Genomic DNA, 14,631 nt, shown 5'->3' on the forward strand with positions numbered 1-14,631 from the left:
ATGTATTTTTAGTTTGTCAGCGTCTCGCATTAATCCATTTTCGTCATAGTTTTTCTTAACAAAATGATGGTATCCCTGGTAAGCTCTATGGTAACTCAAGCCTTATTTAATTGTAGGAAATCATAAACATTGCCGTAATCATGTATTAACCACCCATATGCAGCAATTACTTGAGATAGGGCTGAGTGTTTTTATGTCTTGTCATTAATAAAAGCTCATATTTGTCTCTTCAGGACGGTCAGAGTGTGTAAGGGCAACATGAGTTTTGGGTTCACTCTTAGAGGCCATGCTCCGGTGTGGATTGACTCTGTCATCCCCGGTAAGTTAAAAGTGTGTTTATATGTGTGTAAATAATCGAGCCGTTGTCATATATGAGTTGTTGTAGTTATTACATTGTTATAACACTGTTATAACATTTAACAGAGCAATAACACTTTAAAATATCTCTACAAAGCTTCCAAACTTCCACTGTGCCGTTATTTTGAAGTCCTCCTCTAGTTAAAAATATGATTTTCTTCTTGTTCCTACAGTTGAGTATTTAAGCTTCACTGTGTAGAATGACGTACATGGAGAGTGTGGCAATAGTAGGCTGTTTTCATATTCATTGCTGAAAGTGTACATTTTCTCTGTACTCACTGAAAATAATTTTAAGGATTTTAATGTGGTAATTATTTTTTTCTACAAAATCCATGAAATACATTCAGTACATCAAAGAATTTGTCAAATCAGACATTTGCTCTGTCTGCAGGAAGCCCAGCAGACAAGGCAGGTCTGAAGCCAGGAGACCGTATCCTGTTTCTTAACGGACTGGACATGAGGTGGAGCTCTCACCCGCATTAACTTTACAAATTCTTTGCAAATTTTGTGGCCAAACTCTGCATTAAAACATGCTTTTTATGAACCGCATTCAATACAAAAGGATTGAGTTTTCAAGTAAATATAAATATTGTAATACATTTCCCCTGCTGAAGATGTTTTGTTGTTTGTAGAGCTCACAGAGTTGTTGCTGGGATTGAGAATCTCATTTCAGATGGATTTGATAGAAAAACAGCAGTTTGTAGGAAAAAGATAAAAGAAAAAAAAAGATAAGAAAGCTCCTCAGAGAATGCAAAATGTTTTTAAACTACAGTGTATGTAATGTCCCCTGCGGAGTACAGAAAGCTCTTCATAAGTTGTTTGCTGACACATCAATAACGGAAAATGACTGGTTACTACATAGTAGAACTATGTACATAGTTCTTACATAGTGGAACTATGTAGTAACATAGTTTTTTTCTAAAACATAAGTGGTGCATGCAGTTAAAAGTCTATCACAGTCTATCTGTGTGTGTGTGTGTGTGTGTGTGTGTGTGTGTGTGTGTGTGTGTGTGTGTGTGTGCACATGTGTGTGCGTGTGTGTGCATGTGTAACCATGTGTCCACCTGTAGGACCTCCTCCCATGAGAAGGTGGTGTCCATGCTCCAGGGCAGTGGTGCCATGCCCACTCTGGTGGTAGAAGATGGTCCACCGACTTTATCTCTAACAGAGCAGGAGCTTGCAGGGGGCGGCGTTCCCACAGAACGTGCACGCTCACCTGTGCTCAGCTCCCTGCAGTGGGTGGCAGAAATTCTGCCCCCCAGCATCCGGGTTCACGGCCGGACTTTCGGACAGCAGCTGGAGCACCTGCTGACTATCCAGGAGAGGTACACCATCTGCAAGGCTCTGGAGAATTTCTTCCAGCACAGGTGAGCAAAGGAAAAAGGGGGAGTCGGGTAAGATAGAGAACCTGGATGTGAAGTGATATGCGAACAAGACAAAAAAAATATTATATTTTGCACTTTTCACACAACACGCAACACAACACAGTACGATATGATACGATACAGTACGATATGATACAATACAGTACGATATGATACAGTACGATACGATATGATATGATATGATATGATACAGTACTATATGATGCGATACAGGACGATATGATATGATACAGTACAATACGATAGGATACAATACGATAGGATACAGTGTGATACGATATGATATGATACAGTGTGATATGATACAATACGATACGATATGACACAGTACTATATGATACGATACAGTGGGATACGATACAGTACTATATGATACGATACAGTGCAATATGATACAGTACTATATGATACGATACACTGTGATAAGATACGATACGACACGGTAGTTCCGTTTACACGTTAAGTTAAACATAGTTACACAAATGGTACTATTGAATGATGTACCTCCATTACAATTATCATTATATCCTCTGAATTCAGATTCAGCGAGATCGTTTCACACTGATTGTGGTTTACCAACAGCATATACTGAAGTATAATTCTTTATCCTGTTGTGTTTAAACGGTGGAGGGCAGAAGTTGGTATTCCGCAATTAGATAATGCAGTATTTTTATTTTGCGTTCTCCTCATAATGAGTAAACGTACCTCCGTCTCCAGTAATTTGTGTCTCAACTTTGACGTGTGATTGGACAGCCAGGCGATCTCTCTAACCTTGCCTTTTTCTCCATGGCTACAGGAATGTTGACACTCTGATCGTGGATGTGTTCCCGGTGCTGGATACTCCAGCCAAACAGGTGATCTGGCAGTTTGTTTACCAGCTGCTGACGTATGAGGAGCAGGAACACTGCCAGAGCAAGATCTCGCGCTTCCTCGGATACAAAGCGCCGGGTATGTGCACACACTTGTCCTTTTTCAATTCTTTTGATTTCTGTCCCTTTTTAAGGTCTTTCTGTGCGTATGAATGAAAATGGGAATGTGTGTGAAATGAACGCTATCATTCATGGGGGAATAAATTCACCGGCTCAGATCGACTCAGGTGCTGAAGCCCCTCATACACCTTTGCCTCTTCCTCTGCATTGCCGATATGTGTGTGTGTTCCAGTTCCACCACCACCACCTCCTCCTCCCCCTCCTCCGGAGCCCGAGGTTGCCCCCGAGCCCCACCGGCGTAGCAGCTCCATGAGGGTGACAGGGACCACGTACAGGAGCAGTGTGAGGGGACGTAGCTCTGATGACCTGGTCATTGGCACACACTTGGGCATGGGTACAGAACTTATTATCTTCATTATCATCATCAGTAGCTGCAGTAACACTATGACCACCATGATTCTTATCACCACCACCATCACTATTCTCAGCATTCACATTATCCTCCCATTATCCTTTTATAGCACTGTTTGCTTTTGTTTACAGCTGTAATTCATGCTAGTTTTGTTAATTCTGTACATAAGATTTCATATACTGAGTAATAGAATAACATGTAGACAAAATCACTTGGTTCACTCCTCCATTATTGTCCCAAAGATAGCCTGATCGCTGCTAAGTGGAGCTCGGTCCAAATCAGCCCAAGCCCTCATCCTAAAAACCAGGCCAGAGCTGGCTCCTTTTTAGCCCTCTGGTGTCAGACCACAGCCAAATGTGCTCATCTACAGTCAGCTAACTTGGCTACCTGGGTTGTATTCACTCATACTAATGGGTGTATTGACCTAGGCCTCCGGGCAGAGCCAATGCTGGAGACAGGGATGAGGTTGGCTCCAGGAGAGAGACAGTCAGGAGATGGTACTTCCCTTCCCGAGACTCCGAACAACCTCACCAACGTATGTACCAAAGTCCATCCTCACGGGAATCAGCTTAGAACTCATCATCATTAGGGCAAGAGGTCTTACTCTGGTTTCTTTTTCACCATACAAGCTGTCAGCAGTGTACGCTGAGCTGGAGAACATGTATTCATCCAAGAGGTCCAAGTCTCTGAAGAGTCGTCCTCCTCCTGCCCCCGAGAGTTTGCTGGATTTGGAGCCTCCCTCGCGCACAGCCTCCCCTACAATACATGCTAACACAGGTAGCTGAAAGAATAAATTTACACTAAACTCATAGCAGCTGGAATCAGCTGATGTACTGTATAGAATGACTAACTTGCTAATCTACTGTGTGCATGAGTGAGTGTGAATGTGTGTGTGCACGTGTGCGTGAGAGAGAGAGAGAGAGAGAGAGAGAGAGAGAGAGCGAGAGGGGGGATAACAAAATGTTAGAAACGTACTGCAGTGCAAAAATGATAAATCCCAAGGCAGCCAACCCATTTCTGACTCAACCAAATATCCTTGAATTTTAGTTTGACACAATTCTTGAGATTTCGTGCTGTACATAAATACATGGCATACATGGAGTTTCAAAACAACCCACTGCTCTCAGTCTGTGATCACTTTGAGTTTTATTAAATCTGGACCTGAGTAGGAAGGGTCAGAGCTGGCACCACACATGGGGGGAGGAATCCACTGACACCTTGATATAGAGCAATTTCTTAATGTGTTGCCATCTTTAACTTAATTGGGTCTGTCCATGGTTTGTCTCTCTGCAAGACTGACCTGTCCCCAGGAACATCTTCACGTTAAATCTACATCAAGCAAGGCCAGCTTAATGGCAGTGTTGGGGAGTACTTAACCACATGCAGTTAAACTAGCAGTTTTTATTGAACTAAACCAGATTTTCCCCAACACTGGGTTACAGTCAGGTAGAAGGTAGTCAAATATAGTCCAGAAACACTGAAGCTCCTATGGAGGATATGGAGATGGTGGAAGTGGAACTAGAAAACACACAGTTAAAAACCCCTTGCAAGCAAAAATGTGTTTTCTGCAATGGTTCCTCTGGGAGACATGTCCGGTTTACCTTTGTGCACAACCAAATTCTCCGAATGGGTAACTTTTCTCATTTTTCCATTGTGGAAGAAAAGCCTCTTCTCCCTTACGTGCAACAGTTTGATATAGTTGGGTGTACTTTGTGAAATCTCCAGATTCTTTTGAGGGGAATGTGTGTAGATAATCAAAAAACTATATTGATTGGTTCATGAAAGACAAAGTACTTCTGTACTTCTTTCTGTCTGTACAAATACAGGGTGAGAAAACTTGACCACACCTTACTGAATATATCAACTTGTCCATGATTTGCATTGATAGACTTTTTATTTTTTATTTTTTGTTTTATTCAAACTGAAAGTCAGCAGAGAGATATTTCTAAGATTCATTGCATCTAAATGATGCTTCAGAGATTAAGCTGTGTTTATATAGCTGGACACTGTATGTCTCTTCCTTATCCCAGGTAACCGTAAAGGCCCCCCACCGCCTACATCCTGGCCGGAGCCTCTCCCCAGTCCCCCTCAGTCTCAGTTCTATCCATCAGGGCTGACAAGCCAGACGAGCGCGGAGTCCAACCCCTACATCAGCCTGGACAGTCCCCCTCCTTCACCTCCAGAGCCCCCTGATTATCCCTCTAGTCCCCCCGCCCACCGCAGCAACAAGCGGCGTTACACCTTCTCCAAACCACCCCGGTCAGAAGACACAGATCGCTTTCTGGATGCACTGAGCGAGCAGCTGGGACAGAGGGTGGCCATCGTTGATGACTTCCTGACCCCTGAGAACGACTATGAAGAGGTAGGTTCACAGGAATGCATGTGTTAGTTATGTGAAATAGCTCTGAAGTCTCATTTAAAAAGAATTATCTGATAAGCTGAGTTCTGCTGATTATGTGTTCAGTTATCATGTGCCTATAATAAGATGTTATCAGCTCTCATGTTATGAGTTAACAATCTGAATCATTAACTTTTTATGTCCGCATGCTGCACCTGACCGATTATTTTATTACTTGAAATGGCAGGTTAACTAACATCACCAGAAACAAAATGTAATATCCAGAAGGTTATCTAAAAAACTAGTTTCCAACATACAGCCAATTCTTTGTATCCTTTCATGTGGTTCAACAGTTTCTGGTGCTAGCGGAGTAATTCCCCATGGTACAGCACACTGATCCCCAGTGGTACTCTAATGTAAGCCCTGCGTAAAATAGGACAGACCTTTAAACACACAGAATGGGTACAGAACATACAGAACAAAATTAATAAAACTAGGTTAAGAGAGGAGTCTTTTGTGTAAAATACAAACCTCACTTAAGAGATACAACATTTATTTCTCTGTTTATTCTACTGTATATGGTTTGTGTCCCTTTGTGAAGATGGTGGTTGTGTTGCGGTCCACCACTTTTAATTCAATCATTAAAATCACTATCTGTGATCTAAATGTAAACAAACAAGCATTAACATTCAAAACATACAATTAAATCCTGCATTCAGTCCCAAATTGATTGGTAGATCAAGACGAATACAACAAGTTAAATGGAAATTTTATACATGATATGCCACAAGACAGTTTGCTCACTACTTTACTGTGAAGAACAAGAAAACCAGGTTGTGTTACTCATGCAAGGATCATTTGTGTTTAGTTTTGAAAGTGTTTATTTTGCCCCAAATAGCCAGAATACATCAGCTCTAAGCTACAGTACGCTCCCAGTGTGTGTGTATATCTGTGTGTTTGATTTCAGATCAATCACTAAACTCAGCACTCACCAGGGACTCCGGTTCTCTCTTGTCTTTTCCGCCAGTCTTCTCCTTATTTTTACATTCATGAAGTAAAGTACATTTACCCCTCATCTCTAGTCAGCAGTCAAAATACAGTTCATAAACAGAACTGACAATGCAGGTAATCTCTGCAGATTGCTGCTGTAGTCAGGTTGATAAACAGGAGTGAAGATAAATCCACTTTTTATTTTCAAAAGTTTAAAAGTAATCTCAGAGCTCTCCTCCCATCAGTAATTGGCCCCTGATCAAAGCAGAATCTGGTGTGACTGTGGATGTTTGTACCAGAAGGTCTGGTTCTGAACAGCAAAGCAGCAGCTCTGTAAATTTGCTTCGTTTCACATCTTTTCACTGACTTTGTGTGTTAACTTGATGTGTGAAAAATTGGCTCGCTTCCTGTGGGAACACACCATTAAAGTTGTTATCGAAACCTGCACAGAAAGTGTTTTAAATCTATGTAAAGGATTTCATGTTTTAACCATTTTTATACAGCTTTTGTAAAGAAATATATTCAGGAGATCCTGTAGAACCTGCCCAGTTTTAATAGAAACCTATATGTATTTTAGGATTTAGCATTTGTATTCATAAACAGAATAAAAAGAATCAACACATTTTTGATCAGCTCATTTAACCTGACAAGTAAAGAATTTGACAAGTTCCACTTTGGCATTAATGGGCTAATGAAGTGTAACTGGTGTTAATGCCAGGATATTGTGCAGATGGGCTTCCCAGATGAGGAGGATGAGGACAATGAAGAGGATTTGGGGGTGGATGAAGACGAGAATGGTGGATTTGTTGCACCAGAGCTCAGCAGCCCGAGCGATGTGCAGAGCAGCAGTGGAGAAGAGAATGCCTCCTCCCTCACCTACTCTTCCTCCTCTGACCACATCCCTCCGCCCCCAATGACACCTCCGCCACCCCCGCCTGTACAGTTCAATGACCCGCCTCCTCCCCCTCCACCACCTGCACAGACTCACTCTCAGCACCAACAGCAGCAGCAACAGATCAGCTACACCCCTGAACATTCTCCAAGATATGTGCCCATTCGGAGGAAATCTGGCCCCCCTCCTCCACCTCCACCCCGCAGTAATCCACCACCTAAACGCCACTCCTTACATAAAGTTATGCCCTCAAGAGAGGACCTGCAGGTCCATGCTACCATACAAGAGCTAAAAGCCTTCCAAGAACAACAAGCCTACCAGGAAAGACAAGCCTATGAAGAGCAACAAGCATATAAGGAGAGGCAGGTGTTTGAGGAGCAGAAAGCCTATGAAGAACAACAACTGTTCCAAGAGCAGCAGGCTTATCAGGAACAACAGGCCTATCAGGAGAAACGTTTCAAAGAGAGACAAGCTTATGAAGAGCAGAAAGCATATGAGGAGCAAAAAGCTTTTGAAGAGCAACAATTGTACCAGGAGCAACAAGCCTACCAAGAAAGACAAGCATATGAACAGCGCCAAGCTTACCAAGAACAAAAAGCATATGAGCAGCGTCAAGCCTACAAGGAGCAAAAAGCATTTGAGGAGCTTCAAGCCTACCAGGAGCAAAAAGCTTATGAGGAGCGTAAAGCTTATGAGGACCAAAAGGCTTTTGAGGAGCGTCAAGCCTACGAGGAGCAACAAGCGTACCAAGAGCAACAGATGCACCAGATCTACCAGAGCCACCACTCAATGCCTAACCAGCCAACGCAGCAGAAAGCCCACTCACCACTGCCTCTCCAACAACTCCACCAGTCCTTACCCCCACTCCCCTCACCAGACTCCACCCATCACCACGCAAACCATCCTCTGTATATGATGCGCCAGGCACAACAGCAACAACAGGCCCACCAGAGTCATCTTCACCGACGACAGTCCCGTTCTGCCCCACCTCCACACCAGCCATCACCCCAACCAACAGCCCACCCCAGCCAACAAGCTCAGTACTCTGAGGGCATCTACCAAAGCCATCAGGGCATGAGACCCCAGCCCCACCATTCTTCTGCGGAGATGCTCCACCAGATGCACCAAGCCCCAGCCCATCACTCCTCCACAGAGGTGCTCCATCAGTTGCAACAAACCCAGGCTCACCACGCATCTGCAGATATGATCCAGCAGATGCAACAAGTCCACGCACACTACTCATCATCGGAAATGCTCCACCAAGTGCACAAAACCAAGGCCCATCATTCTTCAACAGAGGTTCTGCAACAAGCTCACCAGATGCAGCAAATGCAGCCCCACCACTCTTCAACCGAACTTCTCCATCAAGCTCACCAGATGCATCGGGGACAAGCGCACCATTCTTCGACTGAGCTGCTCCATCAAATTCACAAACCCCAGGCCCACCACTCCTCCACAGAACTGCTCCATCAAGCCCACCAGATGCATCAAACTAAGCCCCATCACTCCTCCACAGAGCTTCTGCATCAGGCCCAGCAAGAGCCTGCCTCCCTCCCAGTTCAGCTAAACCGAGACAGCCACCCCCATCAGAGCCGGAGAAGTCTTAAAGGTCATAGTCAGAGCCAAGTGTCATCACAAGGCAGACACCAGGAGCAGCAGACCCACCAAACCCATCACCCCCAGCCAACCAAACCCTCTCCCCAAAGACCCCACTCTATACAGCAGACCCACCACCACTCCAGCACACCTCAGATCCACCACATCCACCATATGACCCCACAGCCCCCTCCACAGGACTACCAACACCAGATTCATGTCATCCACCCTCCCCAGCAGCCTCACAGGCCTCAGCCTCTCCTCTCCACCTTTCAGCCTCTCCAGCCACACCAGCCCACCCTCTCCACTTTCCAGCCTGTGCCCCAACACCATCAATCCCAGCACCAAGTCCAGACCTCCACCCAAGCTACCCGTCCGCAGTCCCAGCCCTCACACCACCTGCTGCAGTCGCCACTCCAGCCACAAACTCAGTCCCACCATAAACAGTCCCACCCCCAGCCCCAGTCCCTCCCCCATTCGCTGTCTGACCCCTCAGAGCACCTGGAGCCCCCTCCGCCTCCACCTCTGCCCCCACCCTGCTCCCCTCCACCCTTGCCCAGGGCTAAGCTCTCTAGGATGGACTCCAACCACATGAGTGTGAAGAGGCTGCGCTGGGAGCAAGTGGAAAACTCAGAGGGGACTATCTGGGGACAGGTGAGCTGTGTGGGGCATGGGGAGCTAGGCCTCTTAAAGGTGCAATGTGTACTTTATGGCCAGAATTTTAGTTTAAAACGTTAAAAAATTAACTAATATTATCAACAGAATGTGAAGGAGTATCAGTTTTAACATAATATCCAAGATGTCTATATGTTGTGTTGCAGAAATATCTACTACACGACTGACCCTGTTTCATAGTAATGCTTTCTACCTGAACGGAAGATAGTTGTATAGTTTTCATAGTCTGATAAATAAACAAAATAAGATTCAACAGAAATAAATGTATTCTTGTCTTGGTAGTTAGACTCCTGATTGGAGCCGCTGTAAATCACCTCTTTACTGTATCCCATGTCGTCAAACTGACCTCTGTCAGTCTGTGTTCGCTCCTAGTCTGGTGTCTAGACGTGTTCAATGGGAGGGTGCTGAGCCCCTTTGCCCGTGGTGACTCCCCTGTGATCCAGGCAAACTCTAGTCAGCTAATAGGGCCACTAGCTGCCCGGCTAACTGTGCTAACTGGCTAACTGCAACTAATGTAGCGCCAGCCAAAGATAGCTACTGAAAAGAGTATAGTGAGCAGCAGTTGGTGGTTACTCTGGTTATATGCTGCCCCCTAAATCTTTGGAGTGACAGGTGGCCTTATCTTACACGTTGCACATTTAAAGTGTAACACAATCCAAACTGATAATAATATAACAGTCATGAATTTGTAATTGACGTAGCACCAATTTTTTCCTTGATAGTTGGGAGCAAATTCTGACTATGACAAACTGCATGACATGGTGAAGTATCTGGATCTGGAGCTGCACTTTGGGACACAGAAGAGCTCCTGTGAGTACAAGTGGCTGTACGCATGACTGCAGTGCTTTAAATGGAAACACAACTAAAGATCATAAGCTAACATGTAAATAATTCAGGATTAATGTGCAAGTCCCATTCATGTGTGCAGTATATGGCAAATATATTGATCTTAAGCAGTTGGACAGAATGACACATACAGTTCAGTTCAGATGTATTAGTCATATGTAGGTTAACACAGAGCCAATGATAGAATGAAATGTGTTGGACAAGAAAACAGGTCAGCTCAGCAGTAAGAGCAGCAGTCGCAATAACAGCACTAGTCATATAAAGTTAAAATAACACAAGATCAAAAAAGAACACTTTAAATAAAAATGCAATGAGATTAATAAAATATAGCACTATATAAATATATGAAAACTAGAATAAGAATTGCATGAAGCTTTGCATCATTATTTCTCAGCTCATCATTATCCGGGTTCTTGAGTTGGATTATTTAGTTCCTGGTCTTTTCCTCAAATTTCTCTTTTGCTAATTGTGGGATCTAACTAAGTTTATTCCACAGCTGTACTCCTTGTAATTTGCTAACTTTATCCACCTTTATCCCTCTTCTGTTTACTATGTACCTTCATAACATCTGAGCATTTTTACTAACAATTGTCCCATTTTTAGTGCCTGCTCCAGAGCCAACCCTCCAACTAGAAACCTTCAAGAAGAAAGATGTGATTGAAATTCTGTCTCATAAGAAGGCCTACAATGCCTGTAAGTATAAAAAGGCACATGGCAAATGTTGTTTTAAAAACTTTGTGATTCATCTTTGTCTTTTTTCTTATTAGCTCAGATATAGAGGCTCATTTATGCTTCATAATCAGGAATTAAAATCCCTCTTTATCTCCCTTTTAACCTTTAGCCATCCTGATAGCCCACCTGAAGCTGTCTCCTGGGGAGCTGCGTCAGGTGCTGATGAACATGGCTACTGACCGCCTGGAGCCATCCCACATCAAACAGCTGCTGCTGTATGCGCCCGATGCAGAGGAGGTGAAAAAGTACGAAGAGTACAGGCAGGACCCCAGCAAACTCAGTGAGCCAGACCAGTTTGTGTTGCAGGTACAGTCCGTTGGTTGGCATGTTTTTACAAGTATTTTTGTGAATTACCTGAGTGTGTGTCATTGCCCATGTGCTGTATTTGTGTGTACCATCATGTGCATTCTCCTTTAGATGTTATCTGTGCCAGAGTACAAAACCCGCCTGGAGAGTCTCCTCTTTAAGTGCTCTCTGCAGGAGAAGACGGAGGAGCTGAGAGGATCGTACGACTGCCTCTACAAGGCTTCGATGGAGCTGAAGACGAGCAAGAAGCTGGCAAAGATACTTGAGGTAGCCTACCCTGCTGTTTTAATGATGATGTGAAAGTGCTGCTTTGAGACACCGCCACTGTGGGAGATGGTGTTTATCCCTCAGCTAGAACAAGACATACAGTTAAAAGAGCTGCAATGTTTAGTCGATTAATCAATTAGTGGATCAAAAGACATGTACTGACATCTAGTCTGAAAATTGATTGTTCCAGTCATTTTCCAGACAAAAATGTCAAACAGTTACTGGATCCAGCTTCTTAAATGTGAGGATTTGCAGTTTTTCTTTGGCATGTATGATAATAAATGAAGAATCTTTGCGTTTTGGACTGCTGGTTGGACAAAAGAAGCTATTTGAAGATGTCACTATCAGGCTCTGAGAAACTGTGATGATGAACATTTTTCCAATTTTTTTGATAAATGAGTTGTTTGACACAATTACAGTTTTGCTTGCTGCGTCCTGTCTTCCTTTAGTTTGTGTTGGCGATGGGGAACTACTTGAATAACAGCCAGCCTAAAACCAACAAGACGACAGGCTTCAAGATCAACTTCCTTACAGAGGTTCATCATACAGTACACTAACCAAGATGTGACCAAAATGTGTTTTCAACATATTATGCCTGTACTGTTAATAACTTCCTTGTGTCCTCTGCAGTTGAGCACAACTAAAACAGTGGATGGGAAGTCGACATTTCTTCATATTCTGGTTAAATCGTTATGTCAACACTTTCCTGAGGTGTTAGATTTCTCCAAAGATTTAACCATGGTTCCTCTTGCAGCCAAAGGTAGATACTTTTCCCTTGATGTCTGATCTATATCTTAAAATCATGTGTCTGAAATGTCTGATCATCTTAAAAAACACAGAGCTGTTATTCAAGATTTAGTTGTTATTGTTTAGTTTTATTCATGTTTTTCCCTTCCATCTACTTTCCTGCTACACACACACACACACACACACACACACACACACACACACACACCTGTGTATAGTAAACCAGAGGACTATCACGTCAGATCTCAATGACCTGCATACAACCATCCAGGACATTCGCTCAGCCTGTCAGAAGATGCCTGCGACTGCTGAGGACCGTTTTGCTGTTGTCATGAGTGTATCCTTCACAAAACGGCCAAAGAGTGGCGTGGACCATTAACGTGTAGACTAATCGAAAGACTAACCCAATGTATTCGAACAGATGATGAAACTTATTGTCCCTTGACTCCAGCATGTGCAGAACTTCTTGGAAAACAGCCACCCAGCTGTTCAGTCTCTGGAGTCCCTGCAGCAGAGATCAATGGAAGAATTCAGCAAAACTGCCTCTTATTTTGGAGAAGACGGCAAAGCCACCAACACTGAGGCCTTCTTTGGTATCTTTTCTGAGTTCATGGCCAAGTTTGAGGTGAGCAAGAAAGATTCAGGCATTAACTTGTTTAAAAAAACTCCTGTCTTCACCTCCACAGCAACTTTATCCTCTGTGGTTCCTTCTCAGCCTGCCCCCAAACTATTAAAATAATGGTTTAAAAACGCCTTCATTTTTTCTTGATGCACAACTTTAATGGTCGCAGATAAACACTTGCACTGTGTCTGATGATTATCTCATTACCTCCTAGAGTATACTCTGCCAATGTTTTGTTTTTTAGAAAGGCCCATGCAGTGTGTTTAGTAATGAGCACAGGCTGCATTTCATCAAAGATGTAGAGAAAAAGTCTGCAAGGCTGCGGAGTTAGTAATGAGCTACATACAGCAGCAGGATCAGTATGTTGACACTGAGTATTCAGCACTGTGTTGCACCCTGGCAGGCCTTCATGTCTGAAAGGGCTTTTTTCCCCTACGTAACCAGATCTGAATAAAGATAAAGGAAACAAATTTGAAACAACTTCTTACGAAAAATAAAAATCAGCTGCTCCATACAAGCACATTTATTTAGTATTCACATTTCATATTCAGAGCTCTTATCTTTATTATACAACACTGATTTTAAAAAAAATGTTACCACTTTCAATGGTTAATTAATAGTTAATTAAACTTTACTTAATAGTTATTACACTGTTAACATACAATGAAAAGCTATATAAACTATTTATTAAGCAATTATTTATTGTAAAGTTGCAACTGATGTTTGTAATACATTGTAAATGGTTAATTAATATTGTTTAATTTCTTTAGTTGGCCTTTATCAAGTTTTAATTTATGTTAATAAACCTTTACAATTGTTCATAAATGATTTATAAAGCATTTCATCATTTGTTAACAGTGAAATAACTATTAACTATAGTTTAACTATAAATTTACCATTTATCAATGATGGTTATTATAAAGCGCTACTAAATGTACACGCAACAAAACCGTACCTTCCACCAAAGCTATTATTATATATATTAGCTTACAAACCCTGTTGTTTCTTCACCACAGAGAGCTCTCAGTGAGTGGCAAGCAGCAGAAAGCCTGAAGAGCCCCAGAAGTCCACGAATGCCCTCCCCACTGGCCTGGTAACACATACACACACACGGAGATGACTATTATATACATGCACACACATGCACAATCACACACGTACACATGAATGCACAATTCTGAGCAAAAAACCAAGATTTTATGTATTAATGTGTTGTTGGTGAAATTAAGGACGGGAGAAACTTTTACATCAAAGATGGACGATTTAGCTTTATACCAGTGGTATTGTATCTACTGTATGTCTTTCGAAATGTAACAGAGTTTTCCTAAGTCTAAAACCTAAATTGCTTAGACGTCTTTACCTATTTGGATAATAGTTACTCAGTAACTTCTCATAGTTTAAGTTTTCTTTCTTTAAGCCTGAGTTCAGGTCTCCTCTGTAAGTGTGTTATCACAGTTCTACAGTCAAAACTTTGTTATATATCTATGAATAAGACATAGATTTACAAGAATACATTTTATCCTGAAATAGATATTTA

The 14,631-nt window shown here is 42.6% G+C and overlaps 1 protein-coding gene across 1 annotated transcript in view; it reads left to right on the forward strand.

The window, feature by feature from the left end:
- Positions 1 to 14,243, forward strand: part of grid2ipa (glutamate receptor, ionotropic, delta 2 (Grid2) interacting protein, a) — a 28,490-nt gene extending 14,247 nt beyond the window's left edge. The window contains exons 6-24 of the mRNA XM_073494899.1: positions 234 to 319; positions 749 to 818; positions 1,428 to 1,724; positions 2,539 to 2,690; positions 2,922 to 3,065; positions 3,512 to 3,618; positions 3,713 to 3,863; positions 5,114 to 5,445; positions 7,130 to 8,369; positions 8,682 to 9,553; positions 10,297 to 10,384; positions 11,024 to 11,113; positions 11,262 to 11,458; positions 11,570 to 11,725; positions 12,175 to 12,261; positions 12,356 to 12,485; positions 12,691 to 12,809; positions 12,933 to 13,097; positions 14,111 to 14,243. Coding sequence (XP_073351000.1) covers positions 234 to 319; positions 749 to 818; positions 1,428 to 1,724; positions 2,539 to 2,690; positions 2,922 to 3,065; positions 3,512 to 3,618; positions 3,713 to 3,863; positions 5,114 to 5,445; positions 7,130 to 8,369; positions 8,682 to 9,553; positions 10,297 to 10,384; positions 11,024 to 11,113; positions 11,262 to 11,458; positions 11,570 to 11,725; positions 12,175 to 12,261; positions 12,356 to 12,485; positions 12,691 to 12,809; positions 12,933 to 13,097; positions 14,111 to 14,191 — 4,564 coding nt within the window. The 3' untranslated portion in view covers positions 14,192 to 14,243. The remainder of the gene's footprint in view (positions 1 to 233; positions 320 to 748; positions 819 to 1,427; positions 1,725 to 2,538; positions 2,691 to 2,921; positions 3,066 to 3,511; positions 3,619 to 3,712; positions 3,864 to 5,113; positions 5,446 to 7,129; positions 8,370 to 8,681; positions 9,554 to 10,296; positions 10,385 to 11,023; positions 11,114 to 11,261; positions 11,459 to 11,569; positions 11,726 to 12,174; positions 12,262 to 12,355; positions 12,486 to 12,690; positions 12,810 to 12,932; positions 13,098 to 14,110) is intronic.
- The last annotated feature ends 388 nt before the right edge of the window (positions 14,244 to 14,631 follow it).

Source organism: Pagrus major, chromosome 23 (assembly GCF_040436345.1).
Source record: "Pagrus major chromosome 23, Pma_NU_1.0".
Lineage (NCBI taxonomy): Eukaryota > Metazoa > Chordata > Actinopteri > Spariformes > Sparidae > Pagrus > Pagrus major.